This window comes from Labrus mixtus, chromosome 9 (genome assembly GCF_963584025.1).
Source record: "Labrus mixtus chromosome 9, fLabMix1.1, whole genome shotgun sequence".
Taxonomy (NCBI): Eukaryota; Metazoa; Chordata; class Actinopteri; order Labriformes; family Labridae; genus Labrus; species Labrus mixtus.
Window position 1 is genome coordinate 26,456,004 of NC_083620.1, and position 24,315 is coordinate 26,480,318.

At 43.3% G+C, this 24,315-nt stretch overlaps 3 protein-coding genes across 3 annotated transcripts; 2 read left to right on the forward strand and 1 right to left on the reverse strand.

The window, feature by feature from the left end:
- Nucleotides 1-4,818: 4,818 nt before the first annotated feature.
- Nucleotides 4,819-7,903, reverse strand: polr1g (RNA polymerase I subunit G). Its single transcript, XM_061047135.1, has 3 exons — nucleotides 7,610-7,903; nucleotides 6,750-6,894; nucleotides 4,819-5,992 (listed from the first exon to the last, which is right to left on the reverse strand). The coding sequence occupies exons 1-3, from the start codon at nucleotides 7,692-7,694 to the stop codon at nucleotides 5,191-5,193; spliced, it is 1,032 nt and encodes a 343-aa protein (XP_060903118.1). The 5' UTR covers nucleotides 7,695-7,903; the 3' UTR covers nucleotides 4,819-5,190.
- A 32-nt stretch (nucleotides 7,904-7,935) lies between these two features.
- On the forward strand, nucleotides 7,936-10,065 carry irf2bp1 (interferon regulatory factor 2 binding protein 1). The gene is made up of 2 exons (XM_061047134.1): nucleotides 7,936-9,246; nucleotides 9,724-10,065. Exons 1-2 carry the CDS (start codon nucleotides 8,204-8,206, stop codon nucleotides 10,034-10,036), a joined length of 1,356 nt encoding a protein of 451 aa, XP_060903117.1. The 5' UTR covers nucleotides 7,936-8,203; the 3' UTR covers nucleotides 10,037-10,065.
- Nucleotides 10,066-17,541: 7,476 nt separating this feature from the next.
- On the forward strand, nucleotides 17,542-22,140 carry foxa3 (forkhead box A3). Its single transcript, XM_061047136.1, has 2 exons — nucleotides 17,542-18,004; nucleotides 19,384-22,140. Exons 1-2 carry the CDS (start codon nucleotides 17,933-17,935, stop codon nucleotides 20,710-20,712), a joined length of 1,401 nt encoding a protein of 466 aa, XP_060903119.1. The 5' UTR covers nucleotides 17,542-17,932; the 3' UTR covers nucleotides 20,713-22,140.
- Nucleotides 22,141-24,315: the final 2,175 nt, after the last annotated feature.

The window sequence follows — 24,315 nt, forward strand, 5'->3', positions numbered from 1 at the left end:
CTGGTGGGGTAAACATGACTAGATGAGTGTAGGAGGAATTACCTCAAAATGAACTTTGAACCACATGAACGCATGTTTATTTGTCCTCATATCTGGAGGATGTTCTGCCTTTGCATGGAAACAGTTCATGATGTGACACAACAGCAGGGTGAGAACCCGAGTCCTGTGGCAGCCACAGTGAGGTCTGCTGCCTCTTTTACCCGTTTGTTTACACAGACGCAGCCTCCTCCACAGCTGCAGGTGTGACTTCATGTGAAGTGACACTGCAGACGAGAGCTGGAGGGGAGAGACAGGTTTGGGAAAGAGCCACAGTGATTCATCTTACATAATCAGGCTGATATGTTTGGATGTCTCCCTCCCCCCTCTGCTGCTGCTGCTGCACACGGTCCTACGGCTCGTCTCAGGTAAGTACAGTGGCTGACGAGAGCAAACTCACTGCTACTGTCCAAAAGACATCTCTCTGGAGACACGGGTTGTAAATCCAAAAACATACAAAAAGTCCACAACATGTATAAAATGAAAATGTGCTGGAGATGAGAACATGCTGCAGAAAGTCCAAACAATGCTATAAAAGCAAACATGCTGCAAAGACATAAAAAGTCAAAAACACAATATCCCATAAAGAGCAGCCGAAAATGATGCACATATACCGATAACAGAAGTGATGCAGGCCTGCAGGAGGAAATATATTGTGTACTGTTGGACACCAGGAGGAACTAATGATCAAGCTTGACCCCTTAGAAATGATCCAGAATCAGAGACTGGAGTTGTTTCCAGTGAAGGCCGACCAACAGAAACACTAAGAGCCCTCTCTCTCCCTCTCATTCAATCCAGAATCAAGCTGCACCTCCGTTGTGATGAGTTGATTTTCAGTCTCTTCTGGGGTTGTGGCTTTATTTCATGCACATTATAAGAAGTCTGGTTTATTGAATCTACATCTGAAAACTATTTTGTTTCTGAACCAGCGGCTTGTTTCTCATTACAGAGATATTTGGACTCTTAAGTTTTTCCCCTTGTTGGCCAATCTTGATTAATTTGTTTACATAGATGACTTCATGTCATAAGAGCTGAACCTGTTCTCACCTGCAGGCTGCACACGGCTGCATTCTTCTGGGGGAAGTGAGAGTAAAGTACCCTGCCTGAGGGCACTGCAGCACACGTTGAGGAAGCAGAGACCATTACTCTTAAGTTTCCCAGCAGGTGAGTGAATCTGATCCTACTGATCAGTGCTCACAAACTCCCTCCTCTAAAACAACCCAATTATTTTTCTATTCCTGGAAAAAAGAAAAATTAAGTGTAGAAGGTGTAAAGGACTATCTGGTCAGAGCTTCATGTGCAGCATATATATATATATATATAGAGAGAGAGAGAGAGAGAGAGAGAGAGAGAAACAGGAAAAGGGCAGCGATGGAGAGCAGATACACTGAGAGACATTTAAATTCTCTGATGGCGTCCTCCATCTGTGATGGCGTGTGTTTATGATGAAATCTGGCTGATGGTGAACTTTCAATGTGACTGAAGTGAGATGATAATCAGAGGCATCATCTTGACCACATGCACACACACACACACACACACACACACACACACACACACACACACACACACACACACACAGACACACACACCACTGATGCAACCACAATGAAACCACAAAGCTGCATAAAAAGAGGTGGAAATGTAATTCTGCTCTGGACCTGAGCGAGCGGCTCATTCTGTTTTCTACAGGAGTTAGAGGTGACGCTTCCTCTGCTGCACAACGGTTACCAAATATTCAACAGGGGGATATAGAGTTATTTATACAAGGGCCTCAGACATTTAGAAACAAGGTCCACTTACAATCCCGTTCTTCATTTTGTAACATGAACAAAGAGAGATTTGAAACACTACATCAAATTCTTCAAAGGATCCATTCTGTGTTCTGATTGGCTGTCATGTCTATTGCTAAAAGGGACATTCATAATTTGGCTTGGTTATAATTGTGAGTTGAAGCTTTTTGAGTAATGTAATTTAAATGTTTATGAAAAAAAAGATGACAGTTAGCTGTATTGAAATTCTTCTTTGATTGAATATATTTTTAAATGAAAGCATCAGCATCACTGACTGGCTGAGTCACGTCAGGGGGTTTCACATTTTAGAGGCACGATGATGCAGACCCACAGTGAAATTACCCAGGGCGACAGAAATCAGTCACTGACAGCCAAAACCAGCTAATCCAGAGGCTTTATGAGTCCAATGACACCCATAAAAAGAAAAAGAAAAGGCCTGTGGTCAGCTAAAAAAAATCTGGTAAAATTTGTAAATTAAACATAAATCTAATTTCCAGATAGGGACACAGATAAAAAAGAGAATGACATGCACACAAAGCATGACGACTGTTGATAATATAAGTTGTTATTGTTGTTTCAGTAACAAATAAAGCCGTTTGAACGATGTGAGAGAGATTTGATTTGGATCAGGAGCTCATTGAGATATAAGGAAACATATCCGGTCTGAAACAGACGCTGATGGTAACAATGTGGGTGCAGGTTTGCAAGATGAAGTCAAATGTTCCAGTTTCTTCATTTGTTTTCATTTTCCCCTTAAAGCGGTAACACGTCCTAAAGAGAGACCCTTCAGGTCGACCTTTGTTTGGCTGCAGGGTGAACATATTGAATCACACAATGTGGGATCAATCAAAAGTGTACAATGAAGTTCTGTTAGTTTAGAAGAAAGGAGCCGTCTGACTGCTTTAACATTAAAAATGAGATAACGTTTGGAAGAAAGCAAAAGAAATAGTTTAGAAATGACAGAAAAAGAAGATGATTTGTTGTTGTTGAAAGGTAGCATGTGAAGGAGACTGAGAGTCAAAATCTTTTTCACATTTCACTGACTTTAAGCTCAGCCAGTTGCACACACACACACACACTCTCAGTATGCACCCGAGCACTGGAACCACTGAAGCCTGCAGACTGTGCAGCGCAGACGCTCACACACACATTCAACATACCTGTGAGGATACACAGAAAAATCTGGCATCAGATGTGACTCACAGGGAAACGCTTGATCCAACATCTGACATCTGTGGCTCCCTGCTCTAATGGCTGCCTGCCGCAGCAGAAAACTACACGTCATGATGGAAAGCCAGGTCTGTGTCAGTGACTATGAAACTATTTTAACCATCTCTTTGGTAAGTTTCGACTATAACATGGTTTTGGTTTACTTCAGGTCTGGTTGACCCTTTCCGTAAGAGTGAAGCTTGGAAAGATGTGGATGTGAGGCTGGATCAATAAAGCCTTGCAGCATGTGCAGAGGGTTACTACAGATGGCGAGTGTGTGATAGCGCCAGAGGTGCCTGAGCTCATTAAGAGGCAGGACCATACCTCGGTGCAGAGCAGGGAGAGGGGAGCAGAGGAGGGAGGAGGGGGAGGAGGATGCGGAGCCTGGACTGAAATGTTTCACCTGAGTGTCACAGAGAGCTGAATCGTTGCTGCAAGAAAAAAAAAAAAAAGAGAGAGAAAATTATAAATCCTTTCTTTGTGTGTGTCTGGACAGCAGCAGCAGATCTGTGTTACATTAGTGGAGATGAATGGCAGAACGTAAATAAGAAGCTCGGAGGTTGTTTTAGAGGCTTGCAGGTTCACGCAGGAGACAGGCTGGAGTGTGGCGCCATCTCCCTGTCAGAGCCGCTCATTTCATCTCTCTCTCTAATGAAAAGGAACTTCTATTTGGCCATGCCTTTGCAGAGATTTAAATTCTTGGTACCTACCGATGTGCTTTTTTAAGAAGCCAATGTTTTGTGCAGACATGCAGTCCTGTTCGAATATGACTTCTGGCATTTCAGCAGACTGGAGCCATAAACAGCTTCCTGCACAGTTTGAGTCATGAACAGAGAGGATGATCGTTATAATACTGAATGACACGTTCAGTTTAAACAGATTGAGACCAGATTTATTTCTGCAGCAGCGATGACAGCCATAAGGATCGTTGACTAATCCATCCCATGTGACGATGCATTGTTAGCTGCTATGAGGTTTGATGCATTAGATCAGGGGTTCACAAACTTTTCAGCCCATGACCCCCAAAAATAAGGTGCTAGAGACTGGGGACCCACTCTGTCCATGGAGGTGGTTAAAACATTTACCGTTGTGCACGATCCAAACACTGGAATTAGAACGATACAAAACAACAGCCTGAACACTGTAATATTATTTTCATAATGGTAGCAGAATTAATCTCTTGATCTTTTCTTTCATGTTTTGACAATAATGGGTAAAATATTCAATTTTAAGTGATTTTTAATTTGGATGTGTTTGGAAGAATTCTCACGACCCCCTTCTCAGTGTCTTACGACCCCCCCAGTGGGTCCCGACCCCAACTTTGGGAACCACTGCATTAGATAATAGCTTGCTGAACACAATGCTCACATTGAAGTGTTTCTGTATATTTAAGGTTCTTCCAGAGAACAGACCCTTGAGTTAAATAAATATGAACTTTTCCCCTTCCCGATATAAAAAAAAAAAAAAAGCGTGACATTTGTAAATTGTTCTTTTTGCTGCTCAGTTTCAAACCTCCGGCCGGAGTCACGGCACGGGTTCAAGTCTCATTCCTTTGGGATGAAATCTCGGCTCTAATAAGGCATGAGAGGAAAATGTTAGGCTGTGCTGGAACTGGGGCTGAACTGCAGGACCAAAACAGGAATATGCTTTTTAATTTCATTTGATCACTTCTGGAGTTTATTTTCCAACATGTGGTTTGCTGCACACAATCATTTCTCCAACACATGACTCACCTTTGATTAAAAAAAAAAAAAAAAAAAAAAGACAATTTCACGATGACTCATTCTTCTCTCTTTATGGTTGTCTGAACATGTTGACATGAAGCAGCCTGAAGTTTAAACATGTACACAAATACAGCTACACAACGTTTGAGTATAATCAGCACTCACTTCATAGATACTGTGCAGAAACTGTAGACAACACCATGTGCTCATTGGAGCCTGCGGCTGCAACGTTAGCCTTTAGCACACTGGGATGATTTCTCATCATCAACTTTTAATTTGATTTTGAATGCGTTTGTTTTTGTGAATGCAATGTCCTGCCAAAGTGAGCTCACATTGTGCAATCCGTTAATTAGTCTGGACTTTATTAGAAGAGTCTGGGTTGAGAAGGTCAAAACTAAAACTAAACTGAACACTAAAGTGACGACAGACTAGTCATCATCCGTTCTGCTTTTCTTCTTCTTTTTCTTCTTCTTTCCCGACTCCTCCGCTACATCTCCGTACAAAGTGTCTATCGGTTCACTCTTCACTGCTTCCAGCTTCACCGTCACACTGGGCTCCACGCCCTCCTCCACTTCCTCTCGCTCCCTGTCCTTCTTCTTCTTCTTCTTCTTCCTTTTCTCACCCACCACTTCACCGTCCTCCACAGGGACATCCATCATCACCTCAGTTTCCGCCATCGGCTCCTCCTTCACCTTTAAGTACTCCTCGACCCGCTCTGTCTTTATTCCCTTTTCTGTCTTATCTTTCTTTTTCTTCTTCTTCTTCCTCCTCCCTTCATCCTCGCCATGTTCCTCGCGCCATGTTTCCTCTGTCAGTCGTTTGACCACTAGAGGGCGGAGAGTCGTGGACGAGGGCCCGAAGGCCGCTCCGTCCGCCTCGCTCTCTGCCACGCAGGTTAGCGTGGGGGTCTTGCTGCCGAAGGGGTGGAACCTCTGTTTGAGCCCGGGCGGGATGGAGGGCGCAGGAGTGGCGGGGATGACCTGAGGGGACTGGTTTGCGCTGCTGTCTCCGTAGCTCTCACACACGTTCATCAGGCCGGAGAAGGCGGGGCCAAAAACCACATTGTCCGACGCCTGCTCGTCGCCGGTGAGCAGGCAGAGCTCGGAGGCTCCGTGCGGCGACGACAGGACGCTGTAGATCTGCTGGCTGCTCCCAGTCTGAGCCCCACCTGCAGGTGCAGGAACCTTCAGGGTCTGGAGACCTGAGAGCGGCACCTTGATGCCACTGAAACTGGAAGAAAAGATGAGAGACAATGTTAGGCATCATTCCAACAAAGGATCCTGGGAATTATTTTACTTGGATTCACAAGTTTACAACAAACATTATCCTTTTCTGAGTCTGTTACAAAAAAATGAGAGCTTCCATATGGAGCTATCTCAAGCTCCACCTGCTGGTCTCAACAGACTGTCAGACTGTGTATAAAAAACAAAGGTAAGGACAAACACAAAGAACAGGTGTATTTCGGTAAAAGGGGTTAATTTGTGGAATACTTATGCCATGGAATTAAGAATGTGTAGATCACTTTTCAGATTTAAATTTTGGTTTAAAAGGTCGGTTTGTTTTTTGTTTGTTTCATTTGTTTTGTTCTGATATGTTTTGTTTTTGTAACCAAACTAGTCGTGTCTTAAATAATACGATTTGTAACAAGGGTAAGTGTAATAAGCTAAAGATTCAGCCGACACCTTATCGGTCAAAATGTTTTTGTTTTTTCTTGTGACCGAAATAAATGATTACTACTACTAGATACTTTATGTTAAGACTGTTTAAAGTGAAACTGCATAACTGTAATAAGATAACGTCACACATGTTCTCACTTACTCTTAAAAAACAAATCATGTTACTAAAAACATTCAAAACGTTTACTCTGTTTTAGCACTGAACACCCTCTCATTGCAAACATTTTAATACAAATACACATTAATACGTGACTACTTTTTGTAAGAGTAATACTGCATGAATAAGACAAACCGAGAAAGAGTTCACCAACCTTTCTGGATTGAAGTTAGCAGGAGCTTTTATGAGCCACAGCTCATTCTTGTTGTTCTTCAGACTCTCGGTGAGCGTGCTGCTGCAGGGCTTATGGCAGAAAGACACAAAGTCAGCAGGACACTGGTACCTGGTAGTCCTCTTATCTGTGGACAGAAACAACAAGACTTCATCATTCATCAATCAAATAACAAAGAGCATTACAAAATGAGACAAAACACAGGAATTAAGGTCTGTGCTCACTTTTTGTAGTACAGACTTTTAGTATCAACAAGCTTACGTTTGCAATCTGATTCACTCCATACCGATCAGAGAAGACATTTTACTGAACTGTGAGACTTTCACATTTTCTGTCCTTTGCTTGATGCTTAAAGACACAACAAAGACTTGCAAAAGTATGCAGAAGATTATTTTGAGTCTTAAATAGACTTGTTAAACTTACACTTTAGGACTCGTATACATAATAGAATACAATAGAATTACTTTATTGATCCCAAACTGGGAAATTGTGGCGTTACAGCAGCAGGTTATCACAATATAATATTAAATACAAAGGAAATAAGCACTAAAAATATCAAAACTAAGAATGAGAATACAACCAGAATTTAACTAAGCATTACTAGTCTTAATTAAGAAAATATTAAAAACAACATACTTTGCTGTAGATAAATGTAAATGTGCAAAAACAGAGTTGTAAATGGACAGTATTGACATAACGACGTAATGACTTTACAACTTTGACTTGTTTTTAAATAGTCAAACAATAAAAAATACAATGCAATCCTGCACTGTATTTCTTCTGTCCATTACATTAGCAACCAAACAACACTAGCACTGTTCAACAAACCAGCATGATCTTACCTTTTACGTGTCGCTTTGCAGGTGACTTTGTTGCAGAAGTGTCCGCTTCATCTTCGCTTGATGAAGGTGACACTATTCGCGGCATTTTTGATTTGAAAACAACCACAACCGTTAAAATTAAACGTTTTCTACCTCGAACACATGGCTACGGAGCACCCACATGTGTTGACACCATTTGAACTACGACCTTTCATCACTTCACTTCCGTGTCACTTTTCGTTTGTAGTTCCAAAATCCAGCACGGGCTGGTTAGCTTCGATTTAATGGAACCAGTTCAGAAAACTCCAACTCCCATAACGCACCGCGAACGATTACGTAACCTTCCAAGCGTCTGTCGGGGAAGCAGTTGACAACAGCCGCCAAGAGCAGGCCGAAGTGGGCAAACACAACAAATATAGGAAGAAAAGAGCGAAATTACTGCAGAGTTTGAATTTATTTAATAAATTAAGGATGTTTAACTTTATTCTGAAGCAGTTTGAAGTCCGTTGAACCGGAAATTAGTTCGCGAAGAGAGGGCGTGCACCTGTCGAAGATAAATAGGTTAACCCTGCTAACGTCTAGCTAGCACGTTAGCTGGCTTGTTTTTTGCAAGACATGTCGTCCCCGTCCTCCTCCTCCAGGCGCCAGTGGTGCTACCTGTGCGACCTGCCGAAGATGCCGTGGACGGTGGTGTGGGACTTCAGCGAGGTGGTCTGCCGTGGCTGCGTGAACTACGAGGGAGCTAACCAGATCGAGTTCCTGATCGCGAGTGCCCGACAGCTGAAGCGGACACATGGGATGCAGGATGGAAACGTCAGGTCACCTGGTCCTTCGCCGAATAAACACGCAACATCTGGCAGAGGGGAAGCAGCAGCGGCGGCGGCGGCGGACGGAGGGAGGCCACACTCGGAGCGTTTCGAAAGGGGGGTAAGAGGAGAAACCACCGGGTCTGCTATACGAGTGCCCCCCAACGGGCTACACCGTGACGGACAGCCGCCTCCTGAAGTGAACCGCCAGAGTCCCAGCGGCAGCAGGAGACCCATGCTGGGCGCTGCCATCCCTCCCAGTTTAGTGACTCAAACCATTGCAGGGATTCCCCACGGTCTTCTCACAGGAATGCCTGCGGGTCTGACCGCCCGGACAGCCCCCATGAGTAACCCTATGATCTTTCCTGCCCCTGTGCTGGCCGAGATGAGTCGTAGACAGCTGGGCATAGGGATGGGGATAGCCCCCTTTATCACTCCGGAGCTGGAGCGAGAGCTCAGTTCGTCCCAGAACCAGCCCAAGATAATGTCACAAGTCCACTCTGCTGTGGCGGGCAGCAGCAGCAGCAACAGCAAGAGTTCAGGTCTGCCTTCTTCTTCTTCGTCCTCGTCCATGGCTGGAGGTGTAAGCCAGACCAGCCCAAAGCCTGCCTCATCTCCAGCCAGGCAACCCCGCCCCCTCACCGCCAGGTCCGGAGGGGAGCCCCTAGGATCAAGCTCCTCTGCAGAGGCAGCGACCACTGCTGCAGCATTACCCCACAGTGGGGCCTCTGAACTGGGGTCTGCATCAGCCAACAATACCCATTCGACCGGAAACACTCTTTCCTGCACCTTGTGTCACGAGAGGCTGGAGGACACACACTTTGTTCAGTGTCCGTCAGTGCCAGGACACAGGTTTGTGTTTATTCTATATTTGATTTGTTTTTGGGGCTTTTTGTGCCGTTAATTGAGAGATAGGACAGAGTGGATAGAGTCTGAAATCAGGGAGAGAGAGAGAGAGAGAGGGGAATGACATAAGGGAGAGGAAGATCAAGACAAGGCTGGATTCGAACCCGGGCCGCCCGCTTGGAAGACTATAGCCTCCATACATGGGGCGCGCGCACTAACCACTGCGCCACTAGTGCCCCTATTTGATTTTTTAAAGTGGTATTGAATAACGCAGCCTGGAACAAATTGGGGTTAAGGTCGAAAGTTCTTTTAGCACTTTATTGTAAGACCGTCGAAAATGATGTTTAATAAATAAAAAAGGTATTAGGGCTTTAGGAGTTTAAAAGAGTCGCTAATTAAAGTAAGTCTTTTGATCTCTGGAAATAACTAAGCATCTAACTAAAAGTTGTAATGAGCTTTTCTCTCTTACTTTCCCATATTTAGGTTCTGTTTCCCCTGCACCCGAGTGTACATCCAGAGCCGGCGGGGTGACGGTGAGGTGTACTGCCCCAGCGGGGAGCGCTGTCCGTTGGATAACTCCCCCAACAGTCCTCCTTGGGCCTTCATGCAGGGCGAGGTCTCCACCATACTGGGCACGGGCGGGGCAGGAGCTGCGCCGGCTGCTGCCCCTGGAGCCGGGAACGCGCCGGGACCGGGTCCTGGAGCTGCAGGAGCGTCCTCATCCGGGGCTGGGAATGGATCTGCTGGCGGAGGTGGAAGTGGAGATGTCACTGTCAAGAAAGAGAGAGAGACGTGATGATGATCGTCATGGCAACCAGGACCCAACACAGCAACAGGCAGGTCGACATTATGAAGTTCTGGCTTTTAGATAAATCAGTTTTTACCTCCATCGTTAAGTAATGAATCAACCTTTGTTCATTTCAGTAGAGTAGGCATTTCTATTCTTAAAGATCAGCAGAGAAAATGTGAAGAAACAGAAAGTTAAGTACAAGGTCGATGGATTAATTTAGAGGAGGATGGGGAGGGGAGGGGAGGAGATAGCTTTAAAATGAATGAAACTATTCACTAATATGACTAAGGATAGTACAACAGTTGTAACTGTAAATCTTCTGCTCTATTTTCTAGATCCATGTGACGTAGATTTGATGTTTTATGTAGCGTTTGTTTTCTCCGATGCAGAGTCGTGTCACACATCAGGAGGAGGAGACCTCTGCACCCGGCTGCTGAGAGATCCAGAAGAGAAGCTATAACGTGCTGCACAGCTCAGAAAAAGCTCCATCACACAGGTCTTTAGGTCTTTATACTCACACCACCAGATTTTTAATCACATAGTCCTCACCTCACCGCATACCGGACTGACGGTCTATTGGTTTCATGACTCTGCAAAACTTTTTTTTATTTTTTTATTTGTAATGAGAATGTGATGACTATATTCAGAAATCAAAATACATTTCCTCTTGTGCTGCTGCAGCAACGAGTAGCAATCTATCAAATATTAACCACAAATTAACGGCTGAACTGTGACTACTTTCCTTTGTAGAGTTAACCCTCGCTTCACCAGTTTAACGTCTGATTAGAGCCACAAAATATTTACAAAAAAACTTGGCAGCTGGAGATCAAAGAGTTTCACACATTTACATGACTACTATTCAGCTTTCTACACACAAAGAATCCCCCCCCCCGCCCCGCCCCCTATCAGAACTATTTAAAAGATGCTGTACTTACACTAATCAAATATTCACACAGCAACTTGAATATGCACCTTAAGAAACCACTAGTGCCACTCTAATCTCTCCATGTGGCTACCAGTGTGTTCACATGTAATAGACTTTGTTTTCTAAGGAACGCTATCATAGCTGACTCTTCTAAACAGTCAGAGAGTAGCCACAGTCCAGTGTTGATTATCAATATGGTGTTCACATAAGAAAGCACAAGAGCTCGTTAAGAGAGAAATTTGAAATCATAAAAACAGTAGCCACGGTTGTTTTGTATCTTTTCCCTGTTGATGAGTGAAACGCTGGCTGGCAGCACATCAGACGAGGTCAGACATCAGACTGTTGAGCATTAAATCCAGGCGGCTCCGAGGAGGAACAAGTTGGTATTTAACCATCGGACTGAATCTCATTTCCCCCTTCCTGTGCTCGGTCTAAATTAAGTCTCTGTGCTTCGACAAATCCAGTTTATATTTACAACTGACATGGAAGTGAAAGTTCTGATGAAAGAGAGTACCTTTAACGTCACATGATCTCTGCTTTGTTCCTGACTGAAATCTGTGTCCGAGATTTAACTCTGTGACGGATCGTTCAAACTCGACGTGGACAGAAAAAAACCAACAAGAGATGTTGACAGAATGCCAGGAGAGACTTTTCTCTGTACGTCCGTGTATTTGTTTTTTTGGTGGTCAACTTCAGATAAAGCCGGCTTTGACTCAGAGAAGAGAAAACAAACATCCAGTGAAGCCGCGGACACACTCTGTGTTTAAACGTTGCTTTCATACAAGATCCAGCCCAGCCTCCGCTTTACCATGAATGTATATGAAAAGATATCTGATAGGCCTAGGACGATATTTTATACTAGAATGTTCAATGTTATATACTCTATAGATCTATTATAGTATGTATGTGCAATCCTTGGTCATAGTATATATGCAACTATTTGGAATAAGTCATTCAAAGCGTGTGTGTATCCTTTCTTTAACCCTTTGTTTTCCAAAGGGAGAATCCACCTTCAGGCAGTAAATGTTCCTCTTTCACCCTGAAAGGTTTCACGTTTGTTGATTCGGTTTCCCCAAACACGAGACACTTTAATGGAGCCTCATCGAGTGGAGCACGTTCATGTTCTGAAATCTTATGTGTAGCAGTAAAAATCAACAAACGCTGTCACAGTCTGAAGGTTACTCTCCATGTTCTGTCATCTTTAGTGGATTTAACCTGCAGAGAGGCTCGGACATTTAACCAGTGCGTGAAGAATGAACGGCAGGAAAGGAGACTATGAACATGTTAGAGTATGCTCGCTCTCTGTACACACACATGACGGTTATAAAGGTGAGGTCATCATTTTAAAAACATAAAACTGTGACGTTAGGAGACGTCCCTGTGGAGGACTCATCCATATTTTACAGACTGGATTTAAAACACTTTGATCAACACATTCAGGAATACGTCTTGAGGTGGATTCTCCCTTTACGTGCACTTTGTACTCATCAGTACAGACGCACACACAAACCAAAGGTAACTTAATGCCCAACTGATGTTTGTGGATGTTGACGTTTTATTAAAAAAATATATAAAGCTATATTTCTTGGCCAGGTGGAAACTGGTTTTCTTCATCAAACAGTTCCAGGTAACAGGCCCATGTGGTCTACTGTACTTCTGGGATCATCCCACAGATCAGGTCTGTTCTAAACGTGGAATTTGAGTTGACTATATGCACTGATACATCATGCAATCCCTTGTTAAAGTGCCTTTTTCAAATGTTTACCGCCTGCTTGTGTGTCTGGGAACCTCAGGGGAAGTCGGAGTGCAATGACTTTTTTTTTTTTATTATTGTTGAGTCAATGATTAACCTGTTTCCCTTCAGTCGCCATCAGACGGCTTGGCTTTAATCTGAAGCTTTTTGTAAAGTCCACTCATTGTTTGATACGCTCTCTCCCTGCATCCCAGCGCTCTCTCTCTCTCTCTCTTCTTTCATTCATGTGTCCAGTTTTTAGATTTGTCGGTTTTATTGCAGCTTCGTGTACAAAAATAGAAAGCAGGAATAAAATGGGATGGAAACGTGTCATTGGTTGTCTCCTTCTTGACTTTACCCACAGAGATTCAAACATGTGAAATATCTTCTTTTATACTCCTCCGGATGAAAACAATGAAGATCCATGAATGTCCCAGCTCTCTGAGTTGAGGTGCTAAGTGGAGGATTTAACTATCTTCACTGGAATCTGTAATCGAGCTAACATAATGGACAACAGGTTGATGAGCTCTCATCCTGCTGAGTCCAACATCTACATCGGATCGATCCGTTTTATTTCATTTTTTAAAGGGTAACACAAAATCGTACAATAGATGGATATTTCTAGAACTAATTGAGACATTTGATTCAGTTCATTTGAAATGTACATTTACAGGATGTGTGTTAAAAGGCCAAGAGTTGAATGTGTTTTTTTTCTTCTACCAATATGATTTCCCTGGAGATATAAAGAGCACATTTGAACATTTACACATCAAGTATGAAGCTGTGAGGAGATTATTATGTTAGAATAGAATTACTTTATTGATCACAAACTGGGAAATTGTGGCGTTACAGCAGCAGGTTGTCCAAACACACAATATGAGTAAAAAAAACACAATATTAGCAAATTTAAACACAATATAATATTAAATACAAAGTAAATAAGCACTAAAAATATCAAAACTAAGAATGTGAATATATACAACCAGGATTTAACTAAACATTACTAGTCTTAAACAGGAAGATTAAATGTAAATGTGCAAAAACAGAGTTGTAAATGGACAGTATTGACATAGGGAGATGTGTAATCAGTGATACATAAGTTAAAGTGAAGGAGTGTAGACATATTATCAGCAGAAACTATTCAATATAACGGCGAGTAGACAGACACATGAAGTGAACTTGAGTGCAGGGATAATTTGTAATTTTAACATGTTACTTTATTAATGTGTTAATCAAGTGATTTAATGAAAAAAATAAAAAAATAAAGGAGCAAATGACTAAGTAGATGCATGATCCAGAAACTAAAAGTTGTAGAGATGAGCACAGGGTTTAATAACGAGAGTCTTTGGAGCCAATATATATATATAATAAATATAATAAACAGAGTAAGGTCTCCTTCTAGATCCATGAGTGATCAAACAGATTATTAAACCTTTAATTTAGGACAGATAGTGATGGATCAATAAAACTGTAATGTGTGATTGTCCTTTTGAAAACGCTGAATGGTGACGTAGGTGAAAGGCGACACACACATTAATGTGTTCATGTTCACCAGTAAATGGATCAATAAAGTTCTCTTAAAGCAGACCAGCTTTCCTTCACATCTGTAAATGATCTTAACGATCCTGCAGTTTGAAAGTGTTCAGAAATCTCTCGTGTCAATAAACATTTCAAAAGAAGTGAAAATCGATCCAGGAACGTGTTCTGAAAGAGTCGGATCTGAACTCTCTGTTTCAGTCCGCGTCCAGGTTTACCTGGAAAAGCTATTTTAGTTACTATTTAGTTTTCCTTTAGTGGCCGCAGGGTGGCCCTCTCACTCTGCTGACCTCAATATGAGAGCATATATGTCGATGCTGAGAGAAGAGGACGTGTGTGTTCTCTCTGATCAGATTCAGGTTAACATCACGGCCTCTGAAGTTCTCATGAACACTCACAGAGGTCACAGAGTGTCAGTCACGTTTTTAAATGACGTATAGTTCCTCTGAAATGTAAAGCGCGTGAACCTCACACGAGCCCGGCTTAAAGAAGGTGAATGCACCTCGGATCAAGTTCCAGGTAAAGTGATGAAGTGATAATATCACGAAGAAGAAGAGTTGTGAGAAAGGGGGTACAGGGGAGTTAGATTCCCCCCCCCCCCCTCCTGGCTGCTGGCAGGCCGATGTGTCGTTTCCTCCATTAGTGTCAGCTCATTACAGCTATTGTTAAAGCAATTATAGAGGTGTTAATGGACGATGGAGGCCCATTGGCATGAGAAACGGCCCGCAGAGAGAGGATGTGACTAAATGTGAGTTGGGGAAGAAATGGGACGTCAGAGGACAATTACAGTAACATGTTTCAGGATGAGTATTATGAAGCCTGAAGACAGACAGTGAAGAGTTCATCCCTCAGCAAGTGAGCCCAACAAACCTGCAATTCACTTAGCAGACCTCCATCCAAACAAAGCCTCCATCTGTTTAGAATTATTTAAAAAAAAAAAACAGGCAATCAAATAAACATTAATTTACTGCGTTTATTCTGTAGAAACTCAATTTTAGAGAATTATGAGAACAACTATTATCCATCATTCACAGTTTCTCGGTTTAGCAGAGTTTCTACTGTTTCCAGAGGAGAAAGGTTAAACCGTGCTTTACAGACAGGAGGTCAGGTTTCCCATGGCACTTGAATGCAGCAAAATTACAACAAAAAATAAACGAAAAATATCCCACATGAATCCAAACCCGAATCAGTAACTGATTTTCCATTCCATTTATAGATGTGACACTTTCTTCTTGGTTCTTGTCAATTCTCTGATGAATTTTGGAGGTTAGTTAAACTGTATTGGACGAGATGCAGTCCTGCGTATCCTCATGTTTACATGGATAAACATAGCACCGTTTCATCTTTCTCTACAGGTTTCAAAAATCATCCACACACACCCCACAAAAAAAAAAAAATCGTTCCTGTGAAAACTGACAAGAGTCTGAGCACACTTCATATTTGGTGGATTTGTTCTCTTGATCAAAAGTTTGAGGTTTCTGGTCTCAGACTGTATGAGCAGCATGCAGATAAAAGAAGCTCATCTCTTTCAGGCTTAATTACATCATTACACACACTGAGGTGTGAGATCATCCCGCGTGCTAATCGACCTGACAGCTTTTTTTCCCAAACAGCCCATCATCGCATCATGACTTCACAGGGCAGACAGTCTGCGGAGAGCATGGCTGCCTGTGAACTGTACAGCTTCAATATGTGGACAGGAAATAAGTTATTAAAGATCATTTGGTGCTAAACGTTCATAACCCGACCAGCAGCTGGTTATTAAAATACATTAATCACTGATATAAAGAAGATGAAGTCGTTTCAATGAAGGTAACTCAGAGGTCAGAGATCTGTCCAGCCCTGTCACTATTTTCAGAATCTGTCATGTTTCCATTTTAAAAAAAACCACACACATTCTGGAGGTTTTCAATATGACCCGGATCTGTGTGACATCACATGTCTGTTGTGTCTGCGCGCTCATCTTCTTCCTGTTATTTCTGATTCCTGGGATCTTTTCTCACAGTCTAATCCCGTCGACCTCCCGCCTGCGCATCAATTACATGTCCATTGAGTGGCCATTAGCAGAGGCATTGACATTCACAGGCCTCCGTCTGCACCCATGGGCAGATGTGTATTCCCCAACACAGCAGTCCGGCCCCTATGCATTACACCAGGCTTACATTATTTATTGTGTTACGGTGTGGTGGTGGGCCACGAAGGCCTCCAGGAGAAGAGAGAAAAAGACCTCCAATAGTTCACCGAGAAGGCCTCTCAAATCCAACCGAGACAAAGTTACGCACAGATACACACACGAGAATCAAGAAGACCTAAAAGTAAACGAAATGAAACAGAACAAAAGTCAGAGTTATAATGCAACACAACAAACTCAACGAGCCTTCTTTTACGCACAATTTACGCACGAACAAAAGCTAAGCTAAGTTGCTGCTTCCTTTACGTTTTTCGTTTATTTTTTTGTATGCAACTGTGATGTTTTGGTTACGCCAAAAAAATGTCAATATATTGAAAAAAAACAAAAAACAAATATTTTATTGATCTGAGAACTTCTTCTGTGGGCGTGGGGACTTTTATCTCTCCTGGGTGGGTCTGCTTTTCTGACCTGATTAAGATCTCGAATCTTTTGACAGTCAAATATTCCACGAAACGTTTTTTTTTTAAATCTTTTTTTATAATCAAGAAAAATATTTGACTATCAGACACAAAATCTGTGTGGTGTGGTGGTTACAAACCCGAAGAGAAGTGTTAACAGGGGTTACGACACAAGAGAAGAAGTGATAGCCGAGGGAATTAACGACTTTGACACCCCTCACCACACACACACACACACACACACACACACACACACACACACACACACTAAAGATAGGAGTAGGACGTTTCTAATTTTTGTGAAACAAAATGACATTTATTTGTGCCAAACGCTACATGACACGTATTTTAAACATAAAAAATGTGAATGTTTGGACACTGATCTGTATGAAAGGAGAGATATGATTACATCATGCGACATTTTATTTGAGCTATTTATTAAACATTCAAACTTCTATATAACTTTATCGAATATTAACTTTGATCATATTGCCACTTTGATAAGGGTTAGTTACTTGTGTTAAAAAAAAAAAATCCAATCAGCTCTGTCCCTGAAGGATTATGGGACAGTGACTTGTCCGGGTGGCCTGTTGCAGCCGCCGGGCCAATATACAGCACGCCAGGGGGCCACATCGGCCTTTTTGCGGGGCCCTTCCTGGATCCCAACACGGCATTCAAATGTCAGGATCGGGGCGGGACCCGGCGGCACCTTATAAGAGAAGGACGTCCAGGTTCCTCTGCTGGATTTGCGCGCTTCACCTCCGCCTGCTGCAGCGGGAAAAAAAAAAAAACGGGCCACAAGAAGAAGTGTCCATCTGCTGAGCCGTGACAAGATTAAAGTTATAAAACAATGGATGACTGACAAACAGCCTGAGAAGTTTTGACTTTATTTTTGTTAGCCCGGGAGAACAGCGTCCACTTCTTCTAAAACTTTTTTTTTTACAGCCATCATTTTCTTCTTCGTTCGTGACAAAAGGAGACAGCGGTGTATTTGGATCTTTCCCCCTGACATCTTCAATCTTTGCAAAGGATTTTAAACTTATTTTTTTTGTTATAGATTTTTTTTTTTAACCCCCTCGGTGATAGAAAAGAGTTTCTCCTTCATAGACTTGTGTTGGGGATGTTGAGCTCTGTGAAGATGGAAGCCCATGATCTACCAGAGTGGAATACTTTCTACAGCGAGGCAAGCGAGGTAAACACAAGTTCCACACATCAAAATGACACAAATAGACTTCAGATTTATCTAAATGTTTTATTTCCTCGACTTTCAACAACTTCTGGATTTTTTTTTTTCTGGAAGGACAAAAGTTTGGTGATGATTGTATTTGCGCAGATTCAGCAGGATCCCGAGGAGAGAAACAGCTGTATACTTTAAATATAAAAGAAGATTAGAGAGAACATTTTGAAGATTTCTTATTTACTCTTAAAGCTCACATGGAAATATTGCTAAAATAAAAAAAAAGGTTCAAACGAAATGTACGCAGAACAGGGCGACAAAGAGGATCGATGCGCACTTCACATTTTCTCAGGAAAATAAGAAATAAAGTCAAGAGAAAAAAAGCGAAATATAACCAATAATTAATAGTTAGTAATCTTCAGTAATAATCCGACATGAACATTTGAAAATTAAACGAATATTTAAAAAAAACAGAAAAGAAAAAAGTTATATATGAAGGCCAATTACTGATAATTATTAACTTATTATTCAGATTTGACCGGTTCTGGAGCCTGATATTATTTTAATTACTTTATAAATATTTAGGTTCATTCAGTTAGATATTTAGAGGTGAGGTTTTGAGCTTATCTACAGACTGTTCTCCTTTGTTTCCTCGCAGCTGCTGAAGCGTCGCGACATTTCAGGTGTAAATGTAACAAGACTTATTCTCACTAATTCAATTAAAGGCTTAATTCAATCAGCAGCTTCAGATCTCACCTCAGCTCGGCCTGATGAAATTAACGAAGAAGAAAGAGTCTGATAATATTTAACAGCGACCTGGTCAGCGGGGCCGAGATGCCTGTTCCTGATTCCTCTTTTAAAGACGTCAAAGAGTTTTTAATAAGTAATCATTTGTAAGAATTTAAAAAGTGTTTGTGCATGTTTGACGAACATTCAGAAGATATGAGGACAAATCAGATTCCTTCCTAAGAAGTGAACTTTTTGGTTTACTTGTTTTTTCCACACAGCAGCGGAGGAGGCTGTCTGAACCGAGAGGCACCATGACGCGTTTTTTACGCATTTTCAGGTTAACATCGCTGTGTGAAATCCATGTCCTCTCCCCGCGCGCACTGAGAGCTTCATTGTGCATTGATAAGGAAGGAGTCCCGTTTTCAATGGACACTCAAACGGCCTCACTTTCACGTTGAAAACTTTTTTTTCGAATCGCAGTAAATGAGGTTTAAAAAAAAAACCGAACACACTGAAATAGTTGTTCCCTAAATGTTGAAAAGTTAAAGGTGAAGATGAGTTAAACATATTTCGTTATTTATATTAACTGTAACTGTATCAGCTCATGTGTTCCTCTGAAGTGTTTTCCTGTAAATAACCTCGTTGTTGTTGTTCTCTGTCTGCAGATGTATTCCTCTCCCAACGCCATGAACTCTGGTCTCGGCTCGATGGGCTCCATGGGAACCATCAACAGCTACATCAACTTGAACCCGCCCATCGCCTCCCCCGCCGGCATGAACATGGGGTACCCGAGCTCAACGCTCAGCAACTCCCCGCTGGCCTCGATGGGCTCGGGGCCCGGTCACATGTCCCTCTCCCCGGGGGCCTCGTCCCTCAGCTCGGGCGCTCTGACCCAGCTGGGCCCCTCGGCTCCGGGCTCCCTGAGCTCCCTGTCCCACTACCAGAACATGGGCCAGTCCATGAGCCAGCTGGGATACCCCTCCACAACCAGCCTGAGCCGCGCCGGGCCAAAGGAGATCCCCCCGAAGCCGTACCGCCGCTCCCTGACCCACGCCAAGCCGCCCTACTCCTACATCTCCCTCATCACCATGGCGATCCAGCAGAGCGGCAGCAAGATGCTCACCCTCAACGAGATCTACCAGTGGATCATGGACCTGTTCCCCTACTACCGCGAGAACCAGCAGCGCTGGCAGAACTCCATCCGCCACTCTCTGTCCTTCAACGACTGCTTCGTGAAAGTCGCTCGCTCGCCCGACAAGCCGGGCAAAGGCTCGTACTGGACCCTGCACCCGCAGTCGGGGAACATGTTCGAGAACGGCTGCTACCTGCGGCGCCAGAAACGCTTCAAGATCGAGGAAAAGCTGGCCAAGAAGGCGGGGAAGAACCAGGAGGGGGGCTCTGGAAAGGGAGGTCACGGTGGGGATCACCTGATGGAGGACCACAGCCCCACAGGAGGATCAGAGGGCGCTGACTCCGCCCACTCAGACAACTCCCACCCCGGCTCCTCGGACGACCAGCCGCACCAGCGGAACTCCCTGGTGCCTCTGGACTGCCCCGCGCTGTCCTCCTCACACCTCCACAGCCCGCCCGTTTCCCTGCCTCCCCCTTCCTCCTCCTCCTCTTCCTCCATGCCTCCTTCCGGCCTCTCCCTGTCAGCCTCCTCCTCCTCCATCCTTCATCCACAGTCTTTAGTGGGGGGTCCCCACCTCCTGCCCAGCGCCATGCAGCAGCACATTGACCTGCAGAGCGACGCCCTCAAGTCCCTGGACCCCCACTACAACTTCAACCACCCGTTCTCCATCACCAACCTCATGTCCAATGAGCAGAAGATGGACCTCAAGTCCTACCAGGACCAGGTGATGGCCTACAACAGCTACACCGGGGGCTCTCCTGTGGGGGCCAAGCAGATCTATGACAGCCAGGGGCCCACCTCCATGGACTCAGGCGCTTACTACCAAACTCTGTACAGCCGCTCGGTGCTCAACGCCTCCTAATGTGGACCCACACACACACACACACACACACACACACACACACACACACACATCTGTCTGTGGAGCCAAGATGGAGACTTCTCTTCTCCTCTAAAATGGACACCAGAGCTCTCTCTCTCTCTCTCTCTCTCTCTCTCTCTGTCTTCCTCTTTCTCTCTCTCTCTCCGGCTCTCGTCCAGCGGCCTCTGAAGAGACTCACATCTAAAATGGCCGTCGTGTTTGAGAGGCAAGAGAACAGTTTGTTTTTTCTACTTCACGGCCTCTGACAAACGTGGAAGGAAGCTGGTCGGTTACACGGAGGACAGAAAAGAGAAGCTGGATGATGAAGATGTCGCTGGAGCGCCGCACGTGCTGAAGTGTCAGCTTTTGTACAAAATGTAAATAGAGGTAATGTAGGGGGGGAAAAAGGATATTTGCATTTATTTATGAAGGGAATAAATCTTAATATATCTTGTATAGCTCTGTTGACCAGTTACAACCCCGATGTGAGTTTTATTTTTTAGAATGAGATAAGTTTCAGGTTACTGCTTCAGGCAGGTGTTACTGTTCGTGTGTTACAGCATTTCACACCATGTTCCGTCATTTCCGTCAATCAGGAGTCCGTCAGTGTATATATAGCTCATGGAGTCTACTTTTTAAAAAGAAGTTGTTTTTTTTTATTTTGGTTGATATGAAGAAAAAAGAAAGCCGTTTTGTCCTTACTGGAGCTCAGACGAAATAGAAGTTTTGCAGCCAGAAGGAAAGAGGCAAAGAAACTGTGGTAAAAAAAAAAAAAAAGAAGATACTAACATGTCATGTTTCTGTTTTTCATTTCCCACAAACATTTCCTGTTGTTACCTTATAATCCAGAGGCATGAAGTGCTCCTGTCAGACTGTAACATGATGTAAAGCAGAGCGGGGGAGTTCAGTCAGTTACTAAAAACAGTGGAGGGGAGGAGAGATGCACTATGGGAGATTTACATACAGTACTTTGCACTATGGAGCTCCCACTGGCCAGGTGGGCTGATAGTGTGTGTGTTACAACAATACTTAGGACCCCCCCCCCCCCCCCTCACACTGTCAATGCATCAGCTCAATGGGATCAGTGGAACGATGTCAGAGGGTTAAATATCCGCCCGCCGTCCCAAAAAAAAAAAAAAAAAAAAGTGCCTTTTCTTCAAAGACTGCTGATCTGATAAGATATCAATGTATCGACAATCTATTGAAGGATTATTCCGTCACACAGCGGAGGACGCAGAAGTTTCAGGTCACAAAACGTCCTCTGTGGAGAAAGAAAGAAAAATGTCTTTTATTTAAGCTATGTTGCTTTTCAAACTTTGAAAGTGTGCTGATATAATATATTGTTGTTGTTGTTTTCGTTGGTTTTAAATGTGATTCAAATGATCCATGTTTCATTTTTTCTTATTAAAAAGGCAAAAAATGTGGGAAGAGATGGTGCATTAGTGTTTTTCTTTTTCAAAACCTCTTCTTTGGGCGCCCCCTGTGGACAAAGCAAGTATCTCGAACGCCGTCGTTCGTTCTGTCCTGTAAAGGTGGCCGTTGTGTTCCCTGACGAAAAAAAAACTCACTGTGGTTCTTTTTTAACAGTCAAACATTTGAGACTCAATCATCTTTGACAAACATCAAAAGGCTGTTTTTTTAATGCACCGTGCTGCAGGCATTGAGAATGATAAGATATAGATGTAGTTCATCTGGTCACAGATGGTCTCGTTTTCATTTGGAGCTCATTAAGATTTATCACTGTTCATTTTTAGTCTGTTTCACACCCTCTTAAAAACTTCTCACAGTAGCTTTAAACGATGTCGAAGCGGGACGTTTCCGTTTTCAGAGCAGGAACAAAAAGAATCAAACAGTGTGGAGATGTTTCACTGGCTCAGCAAATTCCCTGAATATTGATTCAATCACAAATCAAAGAGGGACACTTTTAGGACTTGAAAAAAAGTCATCCTTAAGAATATCTCATAAATGTCTTCTAAATGATTCTATATTCAAAAATACTTCCCACTGACAGTTTTCTTGACATTCTTCACAAAAATGAATCAGAGATGATCAATAAGAAAATGGTGCAACAGCTAATCTATGTCAGGCAGCTGAATGTGAGTTTCTGGATCACACAGCATGACTCGTCAATCAATCACAAGCCTCCTTTCCCCCTCTGTGCTGGTGGAGTCGGATCTGCAGGAATAGCAGCGTCTTGTTGAAACAGCTCCTGACCAAATGACCGTGGTGTGTGACATGTCAGACTGTCAGACTAAACACGGCCCAGGATCACACTGAGAGCCTCCAGAACGAGACACGCAGTAAGACCCCGGACCTCTCCAAAAACTACAGCCCCTACCTCTGACCCGGCACCAGAAAAACTATCAGCGGGCCAACAAAACAATTTTTACTCTTAAAGCTCGTCTGCTCTGCCTTCAGAGGTACTCAAACTGTTCTCTCCTTATCCTCATGAAAACTGTCAATGCAGCTCAGAGGAGGGTTTTCTGAGGAAGAGTAATTAAAGAGCAGCCTAAGAATGGAAATCTGCTGAATCACTTTTTTTATTGAAGATGATAAAACGGCTTTTCTGTTTCAGTATAAACAAAAATGGGACCGGTATCTCCCCTTTAAATCTGCAGGAGAAATAAAAAAGTTGATTTATTGATCTTGGATCCTGCAGCTGCCCTTCCCTGTCGCCGGGCATCCTGTATAACTGTCTACCTCTCTGTCTGTCTGTCTCTCAGTCTGTCTGTCTGTCTGTCTGCCTACCTGTCTGTGTGTCTGTCAGTCCTCTTTCAGTGGCTCAGTCCTGTTCTGTCAGTCATGTATGAGTCGCTGCCTTTTCTTATCTGTCACTTCAGGATCAAGGCCTCAGAAATACAGACTGCAAGGACACACACATACAGTATGCATGCACACACACACAGACCGAAACCACCCTCCATAACACACACAGTATGCATGTACACACACACACATGCACGCACACACACATGCACGCACACAATTGAGTCATATTGCAAAAACACATAAATTAGTGCCTGTTCTAAAATTCAGCTTTTTTCACATTTTTATGATACAAAATCAATTAATGTGCCTGTTAATTAACACACACACACACACACACACACACACACACACACACACACACACACACACACATCCATGGAGACAACCACACACTCCTGCCGACACACACACCCTAAAGAAATGGTCTGAGTGGGAATGTAAGGCAGTCTGTCACCTTGCATACACAATAGTCCCTTCAGAGCAGTTCCTTGATAAGATAGGAGAAGTCCCGCCTGATACAGTCCCCACTGCTACACACACACACACACACACACACACACACACACACACACACACACACACACACACACACAAGGCTGTTCCAGGTATGACTAACCTGGCCGACACTGAAATGTCACCCTGATACGTCCCCTCACAGTAATCAGGTGACCACACTGATAGTCACATTCAGTCCAGCTTCATGTGAAACAGATAAAATACTGCGGCTTTGAGGTTTAGAAGAAGAAACAATACCGAAGGCGGAGTGAAACAATTCCAGGTACAAAGGGGGGGAAATACTATACGACCCTTATATTTGTAACCTCTCTCAGTCGT

Excerpts from the sequence above, each read along its gene's own strand:
- polr1g (XM_061047135.1), bottom strand. The coding sequence starts at position 7,694 with ATGCCGCGAATAGTGTCACCTTCATCAAGCGAAGATGAAGCGGACACT. Across the intron at positions 6,895-7,609 it reads TGCAAAGCGACACGTAAAAG|ATAAGAGGACTACCAGGTAC; the intron begins GTAAGATCATGC and ends TTCTGTCCACAG. Across the intron at positions 5,993-6,749 it reads GCTAACTTCAATCCAGAAAG|TTTCAGTGGCATCAAGGTGC; the intron begins GTTGGTGAACTC and ends CTTTTCTTCCAG.
- irf2bp1 (XM_061047134.1), top strand. The coding sequence starts at position 8,204 with ATGTCGTCCCCGTCCTCCTCCTCCAGGCGCCAGTGGTGCTACCTGTGC. Across the intron at positions 9,247-9,723 it reads CCGTCAGTGCCAGGACACAG|GTTCTGTTTCCCCTGCACCC; the intron begins GTTTGTGTTTAT and ends TCCCATATTTAG.
- foxa3 (XM_061047136.1), top strand. The coding sequence starts at position 17,933 with ATGTTGAGCTCTGTGAAGATGGAAGCCCATGATCTACCAGAGTGGAAT. Across the intron at positions 18,005-19,383 it reads TCTACAGCGAGGCAAGCGAG|ATGTATTCCTCTCCCAACGC; the intron begins GTAAACACAAGT and ends CTCTGTCTGCAG.